Source organism: Sparus aurata, chromosome 15 (assembly GCF_900880675.1).
Source record: "Sparus aurata chromosome 15, fSpaAur1.1, whole genome shotgun sequence".
In the NCBI taxonomy this organism is placed as follows: domain Eukaryota; kingdom Metazoa; phylum Chordata; class Actinopteri; order Spariformes; family Sparidae; genus Sparus; species Sparus aurata.
The window spans coordinates 13,681,442-13,701,850 of record NC_044201.1 but is presented as its reverse complement, the minus strand read 5'-3'; the positions used below and the strand labels follow the sequence as shown (position 1 = coordinate 13,701,850).

General features: G+C 43.4%; 1 protein-coding gene across 2 annotated transcripts in view; it reads right to left on the bottom strand.

Annotated features, from left to right (window-relative positions):
• disc1 (DISC1 scaffold protein) overlaps positions 1-20,409 on the bottom strand; it is a 45,172-nt gene that overhangs the window by 10,081 nt on the left and 14,682 nt on the right. For both annotated transcript variants that reach the window (XR_003986961.1, XM_030442183.1), the window contains exons 8-11: positions 19,669-19,771; positions 19,317-19,505; positions 8,837-8,897; positions 928-1,171 (exon numbers count right to left, since the gene is read on the bottom strand). Coding sequence is in view for 1 of the 2 variants with exons in the window: in XM_030442183.1 (XP_030298043.1) it covers positions 928-1,171; positions 8,837-8,897; positions 19,317-19,505; positions 19,669-19,771 (597 nt within the window). In the remaining variant the exon portion in view is untranslated. The remainder of the gene's footprint in view (positions 1-927; positions 1,172-8,836; positions 8,898-19,316; positions 19,506-19,668; positions 19,772-20,409) is intronic.

Sequence of the window (20,409 nt, the reverse complement as noted above, 5' to 3'; positions counted from 1 at the left end):
TCCAGTTTTAATGCATGCAAGTGGAAATTCAGCCAACAGCGACCAGTAAAGATCAATGACAAATATTTGCTTGTGGCTACCTTCCAGTTAATCCATACTGGGTATAAATGTAAATAAGGCAAATTTAAAGTTTCAGCTACTATCAAAAATCAGAAAAACACCGTTAAATCACAATCTGTGAGCCAAACTAACCAAATATAGTCTCACAAAAACATGTCTGCAAAGTGTGCTATTTCTTTCTCTGTTGGCTTTGTTCCTATCTCAGACGAGTCTGTCAGACTACGTGGGTGGAGGAAAGTGTGAGGAGAGGAGAGACTCTGCCCTGAGGCAGTGGACCTCAACTCACTATGGGATAGACCAGCAGTAAGCGCACCAACACACGTACATGCGCGCACACACACACACACACACACACACACACACACACACACACACACACGCACACACACCACAGACATGCATTCCCACTAAACGCAGGTAATCATGCAGAAACAGACTCTTCAATCTGAGCTATGTAGAATGAAAGTCTTCTACGAAGCCAAAATACTTCCAAGCGGTTGCCTCACTCACGCCCACATTTTCCTCGTTTGGAAATACCTTCAGGCTTATGACTGCTGCTCATCTAACTGCAGTCCACAGACTATTATACTATGACAACAGCTGACTGCATCGGCTGAAATTGTCCTCTCCGGTCAAGTTGGAAGACTGACTGAGAAGGAACATTTTATCTGAGGTCACATATTTCTCTACAATAAAAAAAAAAAAGCTATTGAACCTGGAAATCTGTCAAAGATATGTATGAAATATGTCAGACTACAGCAATGGAAAGGGTATCTTTTATATTCCCAGTCTGCACTCTGTTGTGAATGCACGGGCATTCAGATGAATAATACATCATGTGTTGTTAACAAGACACTGTTGCGATACCTTGGTGAACTCTGAGTTCTGTAAGTTGGCCTCAGGACACCAGCGTCCTCCCAACGCAGTCAGCATGGCGCAGTCTTCTTCTTCTTTGGTGCACGGCAGCGTTGGAACATAAACTGCTGCAGTGGGGAGGTCTTCCATGTCCGCTCCGCTGCAGCTGGGAGTCCGCAGCTGGAGGCCCCGCAAGAACAGGTGACACGCTTCCAGGTCGGCTTCCCAGATACGCTCCAGGCCTGGACAGCCACAGCTAAAGACAGGAACAGGCCAGTAGGTCATATCAGACCCAACCATGCAATACAAGTTACACTTTATAGACTAGTGTTGCAGAATTATAGAAATGGAAGGTTATCATGTACATTTGCTTAAGTACAGTACGATTGTGAATTATACCACAGTAGTGCTTTTTAAAAACATTGCAACACAATATTTTGTAAAAGGATGATGAAGCCTTTGTTTATCCCAAAAACCCTTCTGTTTCAATTACTGTAAGGGTCAACCAATGAGAATAATAACTGTGTAATGATTTTTCTGGGATAGTTATTGTACCCTGAAAATCTCATGCCATTGCAACCCTAATATCTGATATGGGAAATGATATGACATACGGTGTATGTTCACATCAGGGAAAATCATGGGACAGCACTATGATGTCGGATGCAACGCGACATCCTGCGTCGGGGTGCAATGTAGCATATAAACCGATAAAATGGTACAGTTAAATATGATATGACATTCTAACTATACAGCACTAGATATATTAACATATCATTATGTATAAAGTCACATTTTGTTACTGAAATATTATCCACTATTAAACATTTGTACACAAGGTTAATACAAATCACCATGTATTAAAGTACATACTGTAAATGTCATGTATTAAAGGAATAATTAGACATTTCTGAAAATCCTTTCATTCGCTTTCTTGCAGCGAGTAAGATGAGGTTAAGAGAAGAGGGCAGCTGTTTGCCTCCTTCCAATTTTTTGCCAAGCTAGGCTAATGGCCTGGATGTAGCTCCATGGACTGACGTTAGAGTGGTATTGACCTTTTCATCTAACACTCGACAAACAAATTATGCAGTGTACTGCCCAAAATGCCAAATTATAACAAAGAACAACTATGTTTCTGAAAGAGTTGAATAAATAAAACAGAAAGTGATGATTTTTCTTGTCCTTTTTGACATATATTCAATTAAAAAACAGTATAAAATAATAGTTCTAATGTTTAACCTATTCAAGTTTATAAACATTTTTTTTTAATGCCAGCAACATGTTTCAAATGGGTTGGGACAGGAGCGACAAAAGACTGGGAATGTTGTGGAATGCTCCAAAAACATCTGTTTGGAACATTCTAAAGGTGAACAGGTTGACTGGGAACAGGTGATAGTATCATTAGTAGTATGACAGGGTATACATGTGGTGTCCATCAGGGCTGTATCTGTAAACACTGTTATATTTCTCGTTATCAGTGCTAAAATATGCTAAAGCCTGTTTTGCAAATGTACACAGAATGCACATTTATAAGGTTATAAGATGCTAAGCATATGGTGTGTTGTGAAAGGAACATATAGACATTATGAGCACACTAATATCAGTATAAAACCTCACACAATATCATATAAAAAGTCTGTTTTTTTCAAAGTCCAGTGTGCACGTCAGTACTGTGAATTGCTGTATGATATGATAACTGAAGCTGCACAGGCACAGCGAAAGACATCTCCATAAGCGCTGACAAAAGAGTGACAGGGAGGAAATGAATCATTCAGAGATTGTAATTCCATTGACAAAATGTAATGAGAGTGAATGTCCTGGTAGGCTGCCCTTCTCCTCACAGAGCTGCAGCAGAGAGCAAATGAGGGGGCCTGGATGTGTTCATCTCTGCCGGGGTCACTGAGCACGAGTTCAGGGGGAGGACGAGAAGATTGCTTTTTGTTTATCTACTCATTGGGTTACAAGCAGTCATCCTTCACCCTCCCTCGACCTGACCTTCTCGACATCAGATGTAAAAACAGGGGAGAGCAATTAAAGCAGCTACATCTGAATGAATATATTGTTCGGAAAATGAGCAGTGCGGTCACTGACCTGTGGAGCTCAGTGTTAATTGTGCTGTTATTTAGGTTAGGCTGGTGGATGTGGAAGTAAACATTTTTTGCTTCAGAGGAACACCTGGCGCTATGCGGTACCAGGTCTTTTTGGCTTTCTGAATAAGGTTTTTCCATTTCCTTAAAATGAAATACTCCCCCGCTGACTCACATTTGAGACCTCTGACCTTTAAAATATACATATTTATTCCTCTTCTTCTTTTGCTGACCTTTAGATAACAAGTCACTCCCAAATAATTGTGGTCCTGGGTGACATTTTAGGAACCAAATTAATTGATCTTGTTAGAAATTCTACCTTTAATCTGCTTTAAGAGACAAACAAAAATGCAGAAAACCTTCACTTAAGCGCATGAATATTTCAAAGTAAGAAACAGAATCTGCCTCTACTTTCCTTCTCAATGTTAACCTTGTTTCCAGGAATCAATCAATGTGTAGGAAACAAACTCAATCTGACAGGATGTGGGGACAATGACGTGGGTTTTCGTACCTACAGTACGAGACGGATCAAACATCTTAAAGGAATAAATGTCCTCGATCTCTCTGGTGCGTGCCAATTTTTACACCCAGGAGGAGATTCTCTGTCACAAACACTAATTCTCAGATTGACTGGCGCGGGATAATAAAAACAAACAATTTCACACACTAAGCACAAATAAACTTACGTGTAAGCCTCTATAATGTGTTCAGTTTTTTCCCGTATAAAGCGCCTCCCTGCTGTGCAGTTAGATTTGACTTTAAATTGCTCATTCCCCCATCACATGTAAACAAACTCAAAGGCAGAATGCACCCAGACAACATTGTTAAATCTCTCCCTCTGTTCTCTGCTCTTTGGTGATGAGGCCCCCTAAAAATTGAATGCCACTTGTTTTCCAGCCCATCTCCTGCCTGAAAAGGACTGCCAACCTCTGTACCCTGCCAGCGCACGCCTCTCAGCCGTTCTCTAACCTTCGTTTGGCACGCAGACAATAGAAAAATTGCTCGGCCCAGCCCCCCCCCCCCCCCGCCCCTGCCCTCGCCAATTCACTGCTCGATGCCTCTGAATTCTGCTATGGTCGGGACGCACCCAGTGAGCCATGCCGTTGTTATTTTTCTCTTCTGAAGTGGAGAGGCACACACACACACACACACACACACACACACACACAGACATGGGTGGGCACACATGTGTTGACTTACACACATACCCATAAATCATCCTCTGTGGGGATTCAGTGTGTACAATTATAAATTCCTCGAAAAAAAAAAAAAATGTCAAAGCTGGCCTCATCTATCACAAAAGCTTCAATGACAACCACAATTCATTACAAACAACTGGCACCAGCATGAGGGCTCTGTGTAGTGAGAATCCAGACAACATGTCAGCCCCTAAACATCCCTGTGATGGTGCCCGTCGGTATGAACTCCTCGACCGGGGGGTTAATTGGTGGCAGCCGCTCGGGCCTGCCATCTGACAGTGGCAGGGTGTGGGTGTGCTGCTCCACTGATGGCCCGGTAATAAGATGGAGAGACAGACAAGCACACTCCTTCTACAGTCTCGCAGCCCCCCTGTGGGACCGCTGACTGACAGGACTGCTCTTTCTCCTCAAGGCATTATGTGGGCACACAGACTGCGACGAAGGGGAGGATTATAAATATAACTGTTGAGCGAAGGGGCAGCGGCCCGGTCCTGCTGGTACCAGTATGCTCTGTCAGACCTCTCGGGGGTTCTCGCACTGTCTGGCCAAGATTCTGAACTCTACCCAGCATCAGGCCATATGCTCAGCCAAGAACAGACAGTGTGTGAAAAACAGCCCCTATCTTCAGTCACAGCTGGGGTTTCTGGCAATCTACTGATCAGGATATCAGCGTGTTATCTTTGGGTAGCGTGAGCACCGACTCTCAGAGACATGACTACTGAATAAAATAAAATTAAACAAAATAAACGCAACTCTCTCCTTCATACTCTCATGTCAGCGCCTGTGATGTTTAGGATCATGGGTGAGAATTCACACTTGGTACACCGGTAATGTTTCCCCTTAATCATGCAGCAGCATCTCAAGCAACACCAGCAGAAAGAGAGGTGCTAATAATATGGTGAAATACAAGGTGGTGTCTGCTGGGTGAGGTGTGATGGATGGTTTTGCAAGGTGGGTGGCTCGATGGCTGGGGAGGGTTTTCACAGCAGACAGCTGAGCAGCCGAGGTCCCTTTGTTTCAAACACTTTACACTGTACAGTCAAGGTCTTGTACATTTAAAGTGATAATAGAGTCTTTATTTTCACTCCCTGCTCAGACGCTCTGAGCATGTCCTCGATTTTAACTAAGAGAACACGTCTCGTCTGAGTATTTTAATGACTTCTACACCGGTTGCATTGCATCCATTAAATATGAAAAACGACATTCAAATCCAAATAGAAGAGCGCCTAAATGTAGGAAAAACACGAGAGGCATTTCCTAATGAAACATCTACATAATGTATTAAACAACTGTGCGATGCAGCTAATCTGAATAAAATGTTTTTTGTTCTGGTGACACACTTACAGCATCTGCGCTGCTCCAACATCCTGTTTTAGTCTTTAGCAAGGAAGAGATAATTGGTTTTTTCAACACCATCCGTCTCCACGGAGACCAGACATCTCACCAGTACTAATCTGCCTCTCTCCTCCCCTCTCCCCTCCCCCCTCCCCTCACCTCCCATCACCAACCGCACTCCATCAACAGTAATGTACATTAGAGCTGACTGATAAAATTTACAGTGGATGATGGGCAAGCGTGTCTATCCGTGTTTGTGTGTGTGTGTGTGTGTGTGCGCGCTCATATGGGGACAACTGCCCATTCAATCAAGCCCAATATGTGTCACTGTGCCAAACTGGAGCTGATGGGAGCTACTGGTCCCCGCCTGGAGCCAAAGCTGTGTCTGTGATTTGATCCGGACCGCCTCTGGTGATGGAAGCAGATCCAAGGCTGGAGAGACAATCAATTAATACAGACTTTGATGAGCAGGACAATTAGTTTACTGCACCCAGCAGCCAGGAAGGTGTCCTTTAACGTGATTTTTCTTTCAATGGTGATGTGGTTAGACACACGTAATCTATATAATCAGCTATTCCATGCAATAAAGCATCTACCGCTGAGACTAAAAGATAGGATCAGCGAACATAAGAGCTCAATTAAAAGGGGAGATATAAAGCAGACCTTGTCCTTTGCTGGAGGACAACCATTAATTTATACAGTCATTATTACTGTTATTTAAAGGGGCACTTCACTGATTCACCCATGACGTTCAGTTTACTCGTCACGAGGAGTACTACTCAGACAGCGAAAACAGGAGCTTCACAAAATGTGAAAAAAGAATTACTGATGTCATTGAGGTTATCTCCGCTTGGAAAAACTGGAGAAGTAGAGTTGAATGGGGGGTTAATGTGCATTGAAGGATTGAGCATTTCAAGATCTTATTTTTTAAATGTTTTTATTTGATACAATTTATCCTAGATTTAGCCAGAAAGCTTGATGGAGCATATTATTATCATGGCAGCCATTTTCATCACTCAGCGTGGGAAGCTCAAATGTTGTACTGCTGTGTTTCAAGGTTTCCGACAAATAATTCTCATTTCACTGCTCTCTAGAACTGAAAAGATAAGGGATAGTGAAAATGCAGAAGGACATCGGGCCATATTCTAAGCCATTAGCTCATGTTAGCATTCTACACTCTTTACATTGGCTTCCTGTAAATTCCAGGATTCATTTAAAAGTTTTTGTCTTCACATACAGAGTAATCTGTATGCTTTTATTTATTCAAATATTTTGAATTGTTCCATGTTTGTTTATGGTTTTGTTGTTTTTTTTCATGTATACAGCCTTGTGAGCAGTTCTGTGAAAGGTGCTATAATAAATAAACTTCACTTACTTACGTACATTCAACCACTTCATAACTAGAATTTGATTGCATCCAGTGCCTTTTGTTTCCAGGCTTAAATAAATGTGACCAGGATGTGTGTTGATATATAAGAGTTAATTTCCGCCTTTCATTCCTATCCTATCGTGTAATGATATTAAACAGTGATGTTAACTGGGAGGAGGTTGAATGCCAACATTAGCTGTTCCCTAATAAAAAGCTATTGGGTTATCTAATATGTTATTCTACCTTGAAATGTGGCTTAATGTCCCTCTAGATTTTCCCTGTCGACTGTCTGCTGATTTGCTGATCAATCAGGAAGGAGTGAAAGGAGACCAATGTGTCAGATTCCCGACGTTGAAACTAGGAACACAGCAGTCTCCAAGCCTCAGTGTGACATCAGAGGAAAATGGCCGACGTGCGAATATGAAAGAGGTCATCCTCCAGGCAGTCCTGGTCAAGGCGGCATTATGAGCAGTTTTCACATAATGTAAGAACCACATTTAAAAAAAAACATCTGAAATGTTAGAAGTCATAGACAACCATAACTTCTATATAAATGTTATTTTGCACATAAAAGACACAAGCAGCATCTTGGCCCATCAGTCAGTTCAGCTTTATCTAATTTTACTGTTTTGGGGTGGGTAATAATTTGTGACTGTGAAGACTTCTGCTGTATTTAACCTGGTGTTGTGCACATTTATTTTGAAAATTCGGTGCTGGAGCTGCAGCACCCTTCAGAAGCTTGCCATCTACGCACATTTTTCACATTAGATATGTGGCGCAGACAGGTACTCTCTCTCTCGCTCTCTCTCTCTCTCTCACTCTCTCTCTCTCTCTCTCTCTCTCTGTGTCTCTCTCTCTCTCTCTATCTCTCTATCTCTCTGTGAAAAATCAAACAAACAAAACACAAAGCAGCCATCTGCCCTATCGACAGAAAAGGTCCAGAGCCATGGTTCCCTGCTGGGCACCGAGATCGCAGCCATGTTGCCCCCTTGACCACGCAGAGCCCGGGCCCGTGCATCCCTCGACAAACAAACAGGCCTGCAGTGTGTGACTGACTGCTGGCTCCCGTCCAAAAAGGTGACCCTGCCTCTCCAAGGATTGCAACGCACAGAGCGACCCCCTCTCACACACAACACACAGGGACACAGGTCAAGCGGGCAACATAGGCTTTTCCTGGCTCAAAGAAAGCCCGGGCGGCTTAACCTTCCTCCCTGACACTTTAAAAAAACACAGAGACAGAGTGGTGGTGTACACAGAAACATCACCAGCTCTGTCCATCCACCCACAAAACAAAATGGTTCCAAAATGCTGAAGAATAAGAGCCAATCATCACGTCACGGCTGTCTTGGCGCACAGAGGAGGCGAGCTCTCCTCTCCATAAGGAAGCTAGAACAGGCGGACGGTGTTGACACTTGACTGGGTTCCGCACCCTACTGCTCAAAAAAAGTCAGCCACTCAGCACATCACAATCCTGCTGTGTAACCGTCGGGGCGGCTGGGCGACCACCCGCAACACAACAGACATGTCCTCTGTGATTTAGGAGCTTCCGGGACGCAGACAGAAAGAGTGAAACAGACAGAAAAAGATATTGTTGTGTCTAAAACGGTTTACAGAGAGGAGGGAGAAGGTGAAAACAGAGCTTAAAGACAACGGTGTAGAAAATATGTGGGAAGGTGGGAAGATGAAGACAAATTGTGCAGGTGAGAGACGGAGAGAAATGTGAGAAAAGGGGCTCTGGGAGACAAAAGGTGTGAGTGCAGGGTGATGTATTGGGGAGACAGCGCTCTGGTTAGAGGACGACAGAGGTGAGAGGAAACTCCTTGGAGGCGGTTGCTCTGTTTATGCCTCCTTGTTTTGCTTTACTCCTTTGGAATATTGAGTTGTCGCGTCAGCTCTAAAGAGAAGAGAGAGACAGCAGCAAACGCTCTTACCTGTGCAGTCGGTCCTCCAGCAGCTTGATATACTTGGTAGTGTTCTCCTTCAGACCGCTCTCTGTAGCAGAGGGAGAAGAGAACAATAGCAACTGTCATTCCATTCACTAATTTTATTAGACATGATGGGGTATCCAAGCAACAAATCAAAGCTCATATGCCACTAAACTGACTTGTCATTAGCTATAAAGTACATGAGCTCTGAAAGGTAAATAGTTATCACAGTTGGCGATGGCATTGTGCGGAGAAACAGCAACAGTACAGTTCGGTTAAAAAAAAAAAAAAAAAAAGCCCAGCTGGCTCTTTATTAAGACAAACACCCAATCGAGGAAAGATGATTCCCATTGCTCTAAGAAGGGATCAAACTGGAGACGTCCTGAGGATAAAAAGCGATTTTATCATGCCATAGGTCCTTATATCATGCCAGATTTTCTGTGAGGCATGAAGTTGGATGGATAGCTTATGTTGCTTCCTGTGCCCTTCTGCCAGCAGTGAGCTGTGCCTGAGGAGGCAGACGCAGGCTGGCTGAGCGTTAGTCGGGATGGAGAGGAGGGCAATCTGAGCGCCGTTAATGAGCTCATGTATGAAACATGAGAATATGCCCCCTGCAGCAGCAGATCTTTGAACACAATAGGATGCACTTCAGTCAAATATATCAAATATATATATCAAATTGGGCCGCAAATATATATGCACACCAGCTATAACGTTTAATAAAACTCTCCCATAACCCTCCCTTAGGTGCAATATGTAAGAAGTGGCTACATGGGGCGCCATTTAGCTCAGTTGGTAGAGCGGTTGTCCCATGTGCAGAGGCTTTGTCCTCGCTGCAGCGGACCCAGGTTTCGACTCCCGGCCTAAGTCCCTTTGCTGCGTGTCACAAACCCTCTCTCTCTCCCTGTTTCCTGTCACCTCTTCAGCTGAACTATCAATAAAGCACATTTTGGTTATTATTTTAGTTAATGTTGATTGTTTTCAACTAAAATCTGACACATTGCACTTTTAATAGCAACAATCAGACAAGGGAGAATAACTATTTCCTTTTCTTGAAGCTAATTGGATGAGAAGATGATCGGTACCACTCTCAAGTATGCAGCTATCCTCAGGTGGTTATCTTAGCTGAGCTTAGAAAAGCTCAATACCAATCTTATAACTGTTCATTTAATACGAAGTTCAAGCAAGAAGCTAGTTAGCTTAGGTTAGCATAAAGACCGAAACAGGGGGAAATGGCAAGCCTGGCTCTGCTCAAACAAAATAAGCCCTCCAGCAGCTCTGGAGCTCATGTCTTGCTAACGTTGGCTAATTTGTACAACATCATGCTGTGGTTTTATGGTGGTTATGTGACTTTTTAACTGACAACAGTTACTTCCAACCAGTGTATACTTTGGGAGCTGACTGCATCCAGCCAAGAAATAAACCTGCACACTATAGTAATACTTTTTTTGTACACACTGAACAAACAAGTTAATTAGTGAGCTTCAGAGCTGGTGTCCCCAGTTTCAAGTTGTTATGCTAAACTAAGCTAACTGGCTGCCTTTGGTAGCCTCATATTTACCATACAGACACAAGTCTCATTAAAATCAAGCGTCTTCTGAACTCTCAGCGTGAGAGCAAACATGTTTCCTAAAACGTCAAATAGAGGCATGCCACGTTAAAAATTTATAACGAACGGGCACTAGTAGACATTGAAGCACGAGCCAAAAATAGCTGGGAACTACTCTCACGTAATGCCACTTAGCTCGCTCGCTTTGACCAGAACCCACACCGAGAGGACGTCATTTAATTGGCTGTTCTGAATCACAGTGAAGTTTGAAATATAATTTGTATCATTGTGTTGATGGTGGTTATTAGACAGCATCAGCTCCAGGATGAGACAAGCTGGGGGCTGGCACAGCGGGGAGACAAGGAAAATGTCTGAGACTAAGTGGCTGCAACACACACGTAGACACTCGCACACACACACACACACACACACATAATCCTGCCCATAGTTTGGGGAAGTAATGATAGAGATAGTGAGGCTATTTATGGGGTTCGCATGTGTTTGTCACAAAAAGCGGAATCTTGCCCGAGAGTCGTTCTCATTCAAAGTGGCCATATCTGCTCAATCAGAGGGAAGAGGGAGGCCGCTGGGGTGGCTATGACATATCTGGCGAGCGTATCTGGTGTTCCGTGGACCAGACAGCTCACTTACCACCCCTCTAATTGCTATGTGAGATCCTATCCTACCTGACACAGAGTTTCCCTCGTCAACTACCATTCATGCCGGCTCCGTTAGGCAGCGTGCAAGGAGATAGCCACTGAATAATACATAGGGGGCATTAAGCCTGACTTCAGATGGCACAGAGCATTTTCAGATGCAAGATGACAAAGTAGGCTGCTGCTCGAACAAGAGCAAGATCCATATTTAGAATTAATATACAGTGAGCAATGGAAACAGTCAATGTAGAGGCAGATGGAGATGGGTGACAGGCATGAGTGCTAACTTAATTTTCCCCTTCTATGCTGAGACTCTTGTCGGCAGAGGGGAGTCACTGTGCCATCCTGTCACCATGCCAACCGGTGGCAAACTAGTGAGGCTTCTCGGGTGTGACCGATGAAAATAATCTTCTCTTTATAGAATGGGACAAGACATCAAGCGGCAGAGCCTCCTCCTGCGCTGAGTGGAACTAGAGCACTGGGTGATATTACCACTTCCTGTAAGTCGGCGGGAGGCTGCTGTCATTGGCAGGCCATGCGAATAAAATCGGCACTAAAAAGCCCATAAAAGAAGAGAGCCACTCTGTTAGTCCCTGATACATGCGGCAGTGAATTCGGTGCTGAAGGAACCTCACAAAGGCGTTTCACAGACTGGGCATTGGAAAATTCATGAGCTCAGCCTCCCGTCACACCAGTGATCTCAGCAGGCGCTAAACATCACTGATTGCTGCCAAGGACCCCGGCCAAAATCGAACAGACCATTCATTCATAATACAAACAGAACTGAGACACTCTTGAGAGAGGATAAAAATGTGCTACAAAGAGGCCATTTCCTTCGTATAGGTTAAAATACTCATCCATTAAATAATTACATTAGCTAATTAGATGATGAAATTTGATCAAAACGATGAAGTCGATAAATAGAATCAGTAGACAAGGCAAACAGAGCAGACATATCTCATAGTGATGCACAATTCCCGATGATGAAGTTATGGGCTTTAATGAGCCGGCAGAAGTTAACGATGGCAAGGTGTTTGGATTTGCTGCTGCATTATGAGCTTTTGAGCAGCCCTCTAATTGAAAGTGAATAATGCAGTAATTTCTTCATTGGCTTGTAACAATAAAAGCACCCAACATCTGCAAGGTCTTCATGTTGTCAAACAAATTAGAGGCGGCTCCGTGCTAACGCAGCACCAACGATATGCATGTTCTAAAAGCCCAAGCATAATAAGGCAGAAGAGAAATTGTGTGTCTTTGTAATTGAGTTGAAGCCACCGACTGTGATTAATGTGCTTAAGCTCAGCTTGGGCTGTTGGAGCACAACGGCACTGCAGGTAACGCAAACACACAGTCAGCATATGCAGACAGTTGCATCCTACGAATGTTTGTGAACTTAACATCAGCCCAATAGCATGGCTAATGAAGGAAGAGGGGCAGGCGGGTATCCTAGACAGACACTCAATAACCCATGATGCTTTAAGGCTGTGGGATCACAAAGCATAGCAGTACACAGATTGCAGCTGGCACGGCGGAAACACATTGTGGGGCTGCACACGGATACACAACAAAGGGAATCATTTGACAAAAAATTGGCTGTGTGTACAAAATCTGCGCTTGAGTGGAGATATATATTTCAGTTCTGGGTGCTGAATCACTCTGACTGAAATGTTAGACATGCTCAGATTTTAACTCAAGTCAGACTCAGTAAACAGAGCCTGTTTTGAGGACTCTCAACTGCCTTTGCTGCTGGGTGCAAAATATTTGTTTTTCTGATGACTGAGTCTGGGAAAGTACATGAACTCATCTGCAGTGTGCACTCGTTAAAACTCTACAACTCTCCACAGCTTACCTGCTCACATTCCTGCTCCATTAAGCTGCTATCTTATTATTTCCTCTGGATCCATTGGAAAACTCATTAGCAGCACGCTAATACATTATCCAGAAGGAGAAGCATTTCTGAACTGGTCACCTCCCCCCAGAGAAGAGTTTGGTCTAAACAAGACTAAAAGTCTCCAGCAGCTAGCATGGCTAGAAACACGCCCTAGATTGCACTTAGTCACAGCAGCAATTCAAAGAACCAGTGTGAAGCATTTAGTAGCATCTAGCAGTGAGGTTGCAGACTGCAACCAACTGAACACCCCTCATCAAACCAAATGGCGGACACCACCATATATCTGATATGAAAGGCTCATTCTATGGTAATCAAAATAAAACCATTCTTAGTTGCAGGTGATCGCACACTAATGAAAACATAATTAAGAATATTTTATTCTTTTAATGTCTCCCACGTTTACCATTTTGGTTTATTGTGTTAGCATGCTAAGGTCTACTAATCATCATTAAACAGGTGAAGGTCATTAGCTCAAACCAGTATTGCTCTACCAGGTGATGGCACTAGACAGAAAGTCAATGGGTAATCCATCCAGTCGCTGTTTAGCTAGTTCGTCTGGAGCAAGACAGTGGACTGTTAACACTGCCGTCCCTAGAGCTGCTAGAATTGCTAAAAACGAACAGCTGTGAACAACAATTATTAGCTTTATTTTGTGCCTACAAGGTAATAAAACCAACAATACCACACTCAAACTCATTTTGAGTACAGTAGTATTGATTCACACAATAGGAATTGATTGATACACTGGTGTGAGTTGACGTAGCGGTCGCTCAATCAACGTCCCTTTGTTTGTGCAATAATTCTTGTGGGTATGGACGCCGTAATACAATGAAACGACTTCCTCTGCTGAATCGCAGGAAAAATGAATACTGCCAAAACTTCAGAGACAAAAACCAGGAAACATTCTCTGGGGCCCACTTAACCACTACACCGCTCTCAATCATTCAGACACTCTTTAGGAGAAGAGCTGTCATACGTTCCATCATGTTCTCAACAGAAGCACCCCGAAAGAGGCAGAGTCATGAATAAATCATATATGTCCTGGCCTTCACTATTGGCACTCCATTAAGAGGAAATCGCAATTGTTTAATAACACAGAGTGACAGTAGTTTGATGTACACTTCAGCTGGTGGACGAGTTTGGCCCGGACGACCTCCCAAATCCTGCCGAGAAAAAGGTGCCACTGGAGTGCAGGGAGAAAGAATAGATGGTGGAGATCCAGGCAAGGACAAAAAAAGACACTAATTAAACATATTCCAGTGAAGCCGTGTGGAGAGGACAACCTACTGTCTTTATCACAAATAGCCAAATTAGCTGACTACTCCAGAATATACCGCCTGCATGCTAACAATAGCATTAAATAAGCATTACGAGAACACTTGGATGAATCAAGGGGAACACACGCTGACACGCTGCCTCCACGTTTGAATGTCCTCACTCCTGGGGGTCATTTGCTCGTGTTGTTCAGCTCTTCAATTATTTATTTGTAAATTTAGTGTCACTCCAGATCTCTCTTGGGGACAAAATTATACTCTCAGCGGGGAATCAAACCTCCAGCCATAATGGGTTTGGTATTCATCAGCACTCGTGCCAATAGCAATTAGGGACATAATGGCTCCCAGGCCAAAAACCCCCCACACCACAATGTACGCTGGGCGGAGATGCTCAACAAGCTGAGGCTGTGTGGTTGAAGTGAACGTATGTGTATAGATTTTTGTCATGGTGTCAGCTGAGCTGTGCCAAGACAATAGGCCTTTTCACGATGCGGGCGTGTAGTTTTCTTGTTTAAAGATGACACTGGTGTCATTAGCATGAGCGCAGAGATGCCTCAGAAACTCAACGGATGGCCATCTTGACTTTGAAGTACACTGTAATTTCTAATCCCCTCCAGCTAAAGAAATGCTAATGTGCTGTTTGTGGGCTATCAGTTTCCAGCTAGCGTGTGCCAGCCCCTTATTACCAAATAGGATGACAGTTTAATGAGCCCCTTGCTTGGTGTCAGCAACACATTGTGAAATTGCGCCTGCTGCCATATTGTGTGCGCCCACTTCAGCGTTTGAGCATGCCGCACAACCAACCATTAACTCGGCGTCTCTTCCCACATTTGGTGACGTGTCGCACACCTGATTCCCATTCCTTTGTTTAGCATGTCGCTGCTTTCTCAGCCCCTGCGTCCCTGAGAACTCTATTATTCAGTGTATATAGGATACCGAGGTGAACTTGAACGTGTCTTTGGCGGTTGTCAGGGGAGAGATTCATGCTGTCCCTTGCTGTTTTAGCAAGCCAAGGTGGTCAGGGCTGAATTTCAGCAACAACAATCAGGCAGATGACTGAGTTTCTCGCTCAAAGGTGAAAGAAGAAGAAATATAGTTGCTTTTGCCAGTAAAAGAAATTTGTTTCTGCATTGATTATATAAAATCATGGACCTTCCATGAACAAAAATCAAGTCCATGCATTACCATATTCCCAATAAAAAAAAAAACCACCCATGCATCTAAGCCTGACTGCAACAATGAAAGGGTGCCCCCTAGTGACAGCAGAGGGTGAATTAACGACAAGACAACAGGTCGACACTGATGATGACGCTGCAGCCACAGTCCTTAATGATCCACGTAACAGTGTATGTTAGACGGCTGATTGCACGCCTTTGGGGTTGCAGCAGGAGCCCGATCCAGAGCTCCAGTCTCTGGTCTTTCACCGCTCCGTGTTCTCTCTCTGCACTCAAGTTTCATTGCCTCAGAGAGTGAAATGACCTTTTTTTAGAAACTGACTGATGGACTAGAGAGAGTAGAACTGCAGGTAGAGCCGTCAAAATCCATTTATCTCCCTGCCAGTGCCAGGAGGCCAATCCAATCTGACTGCGCCCCCCCCCCCCCAAAAAAAAAAAAGCAAGCCCCCTTCTCTAAGCAGCATTCAGATCTCCTCTAGTCGGAGAGTGTGCGAGCGCTGATACACCATGTCTGCACAGAGTGGCTTGGAGGTAATTGGCTACTTCACACAATCTAAAGCTCATTTCCCCCTGCACTACCCCCCATCGCTCCTCTCACCCTCCTCTTAACAACTGCCAATCCTGCTGGTAACTCATTTGATGCCAAGTCCCCACTGACAGCAGATCACTTCTCCTTCATTTGGGAGAAAAGTCATCGTCCATTGATGTCCTCCCAGCATGGAGCGACATCAAGAGAGGACTCCTCTTCCAAAGAGCTCTCGTGTTTCACATTTGAATTGATGTTTTTAAAAGGTGTATTCAAAGAGTGGGAGAGAGGTAGCTTTCAAAAACTATAACAAACGTTTTCTTGTCTCAGCGGGGAGATGAGTGCCCTTTCAGATAATGGAGCATTTATCTCATTTAATATATCTATATAGTTATTTAAAGCTGCTATAGTCAGTATTTTTCATAACTGCAATGGTACAAATTACCATGTCAGATGTGAAAGGGGTTGATTGTAGTGATGAACCCACAGAGAATTATTTATCAACTCTACAGAGCATTTCAGCATCTTATTGTTTTGGGGGGGTTTTTATGGCTCAATGCAATTTTGCTCTAATTTCTTTCATCAGCATTGTTTACAGAAGATAATTGTCATAGGAAAGCTTTGATAAACCCGCCCTTCCTGCAGCTAAAGAACCAGATGGCCAAAAGTTAAATAAAGTTATAAAGAGTTAAAAGCGTAGTGAATTTTGAATGTCATTCTCCAGAGAACATAAACCAGGCCAGAAACATGACTTCAAACGAATGATAACATTACTTTTCAAAATGCTGGATGTGTAAACTAAAAATTATTCGTTCATACTGCTATCACCATATTGACTTTAAAAGGTGATTTTTTTAGTATTTTGTTTGCAGCTTGTTTTCCACTGCCCCCAAGTGGCCAAAACGTTAATTAGTCCGGCAGATTAGTGAGATAATAGTTCACTTTGTGATACAAGCATCAAACTTGGCACAAATATTCTTTGGGACCCACTTTTTCCAAAAAGCCTGTTAGCCAAGCAAAAAATCCAATATGGCCGCCAATTTCCAATATGGCCATTGAAAGCCATTGGACTTGGTATTTGACCTGGATTGAGTTTGGATAATCACATTTTGATGATCTTGGTATTTAAATGTAGTTGAAAGGATCTGAGCTTTCCAACTCTTAGATAAGAAGTCCAAAAATGTGTTAAATTTTGAAGACAGACGGCAATGAATTGCAAAAATAAGGCCTTTTTGTACAAATTTTCATTAGTTCGGCTAAATAAATGCATGTTTTCTTTACACTGGTTTTGTTTTTTGTTTCTGTTTGTTTATTCTGTTACATTTGATACACTTTATAGCAATAGAACATTTAAAATGAATGGGAAATGATCACTGGTTTGAACTGAACTTCACCAGGGCACACCTCCCAGGTCAAGTAAGTGCATGTTTTTTTGGGGGGTTTTTTTTCTTTGTTTTTTACAGATTTTTTTATTTCAATAGAACAGTGAGGTTTGACAGAACGAGAGCTTTGGTGATATTTTGGACTGTTTCTTCTCAGTGTTTCCTCAATGCCCTCTCCATCATCTAACCGGGACATGTCTAACCTGATTGGCAGCTGGTTGATTGCTTGAAAGAGTGGTATGTTTGTGGCAGTCATTGGAATAACCATTGCTCTCAAGACTACATGGACAATGAGTTGGAGGAGATTTTAACTCTTCCTTTAAATCTATCTGAAAAAGACAACACTTTCTCCAGTCAGTTTGAGATGCAGAACTCAGTGGATTAGAAGCAGCCATTATGTGTAATAGTCGAAGCCGAGGGGCTATCCTTTTACCACCTAACCATACAAAATACAAAAGCACATTCAGATATGGGACACAACTAGGTTCAAACATCAAAGTGACCTACACCTAGCCCGATCATTCATCTAGCGCGATCTGTACAACATCCAGGTAATTAAAGCCCCATTACCCTTGGCTCAGCCCTCCCGCGCTAGCACATCCTGTCAATTCAGGTGCGGCTACCTATACTACAACTAACTAAACTACTAGTTAGTGTATATAAAGGGCTAATTAGATAGCATTTGGGACACTAAGCTATACTTGCTATAACTGCAGTTAGTAGACTACAACTACGGTAAGTATTCTAATTAGCTGACACTGAACCTCATGCTGAGTCTCACAGCAATGATGCCACCAGTGCCCTGGTTGTGCTTTGACATCACTCTCTTATGGCGTGGGCACACCAACAAGATTATTGGCCGTCGGCACAATAAACTTAGTCGGCAGTGACACTGGCCATTTCTGATTTTTTGTCTGAGGTGTACTGTGGTGTTCTGGGATGCATATCAGTAGAAATAACGCCATGGATTGTAATGGAATCACTCCGCTAGCAACCATGCTAAAAAACAGTATTTCTGGTATGTGACAAATGTATTGCACTTCCTTTTCAGCACACTACATGGGCTGCAATATCTAAATATTCAATATTGAACCAAGTGTCCCAAATTTGACTAGTCAGAGCTATATTTTTCACTAGTGGGAGCTAGCTAGGAATAAGTTGGATAAGCGCTGTCTGTATGGAGACTTATTACTATTCATGTAAACGCAGAACGTATGGTCAATTCGTTGGTTGTTCAGGTGTGTTAGAGACCTTTTCTGACCGCCTCGGGGAGACAGGAGCCAACTGATCAGTCCGACTGCCTTTTCTGATGACGGTCGGAAGTCAGATAGGTGTGTGAAAGCCTTTATGAAGACATTTTTCAACATTTTGGAATTGATGAAAACATTTTGATGTGGAACAAAAGATTTGTGTGATTTGTGTGTGTGTGATAAAATTTTACAGAAAACTGCTAATTTGAGTCGAAAAATGGCCGCCATCTTGAAAACTAGCCTTGAAACTGATTTTTTATTTGCATCACTGGATTTGTCCTCTCAAAATACATACAATTTGATAAATAAAATAAATAAATTCAAAAAGTGTAACAACTTCCTGAAATCTCAGCTGGTATCTTGGCAACCTAATGGTGACGACAGGCCAAAGAAAAAAGTGGTGACCAAGGAAAGCAACAAATTGACACTGAACCAATGTTGAGTTTTTGTGGTTTTCGTAGGTCCCCCTCACAAAACTGTTGCTGCATCTGCAACTTGGTAGAAGGAAAACTGCTTACGGTAATTTTGCACAATTGAAAACAACGTAATTATTATGAATTATGAATATTATATTCCATTTCTGCCAATAGATGCACCTAAACCATCTGTAAAACTGTTGATAACCTTTAGCAAGAAGGATCTGTTGCCTTTAGAAAGTCTTTATCGCATTAGTGAAGATGATTTGTTGCTAATAGTTGTAGTATTGCCCACAGCAGCCCAGTTGCTCCTTTGGGATAACAACAGTTCACATTATCTCGATGCAGACTGGCCTCAGTGACTCACCGTGCTGCGTCTCCTTGTTCTCTAGCTCCTGCCTGAGCTGCTGCCGCTGCTCCTTCATCCTGGCCAGCTCCTGGCTGCTCCCCGAGCTGAGGCTGTGCAGCCTCTTGGCCAGAGCCTCCAGCCGGTCCCGCTCCAGGTACACCGCCTTCATCTCGGCCTTCAGCTCCTTGGCACTGCTGAAGTCATTACCTGCACCGGTGCACCACAGGAGGACATTAAGCTTACACCGCCCATTAATGAGCACCTCGATCATTAATAGCGTAATTACGTGTGGCTAATGGTGGGCGATTTGGTTAAATGAGGTAAATAAGAGACGTGAGATGTAGGAAGGGCTGCATCGGGGTGTGGTTACCTGAAATGGCTGCCAGCTTGGCTTCATGCAGTGCCAAAAGCTGAGTTTCAGTCTCGCTGACTTTCCTCCTCAGGCTGCTGCCCAGCCTCTGACTCATGACCACCTGGGGAAAAGGAGGAAAAGGAGAGGCGGAGGAGAGAGTGAGGGGGGAGGGTGGTAACTAACAAAACCTTTGCAGACACATGGATCCCAAAGGATGCATAGCTCATTTCCAATTCCGCTTTCATTTTCTTTTTGACACTCATTCTTACAGGACCTTACAGATTCATTTCCGTCCTCCTGTGTTCGCCCTGCTTTGAATACACCTCAGAGCATCAACGCTGATGTGTTACCTTGTCTATAACCTTTAGAAAGAAAGAGAGTGCGTCTCTTTTCACGTGGACAGACAGGGAAATGTGAAATCTCCATAAAAGATGCCATTAGAATGTCAGAGAGGAAAAAAGGCCCTGAATGTCAGACGGCCTGACGGTGATGCAACACCTCAGCTTTGCGGTACTCACGGCGGAGCTGATGGCTTCAGATACAGCCTGTCTGGCCTCCATCTGCCCTCGCCCTGCCCTTTAAACCTCTGTTCTTTCCAATGTTCTCACTTTGAGTTACAGCCAGATACAATCCCCACGATGATGCGCTTCCGTCTTTTGAGGAACTGTTTTCACCACTCAAAAGGGATGTGCAGCCGGATTTTCTGACACATTTCTCTTCATGAATCTGACACAGTTTTGTGCAACACTTTGAAAGGGC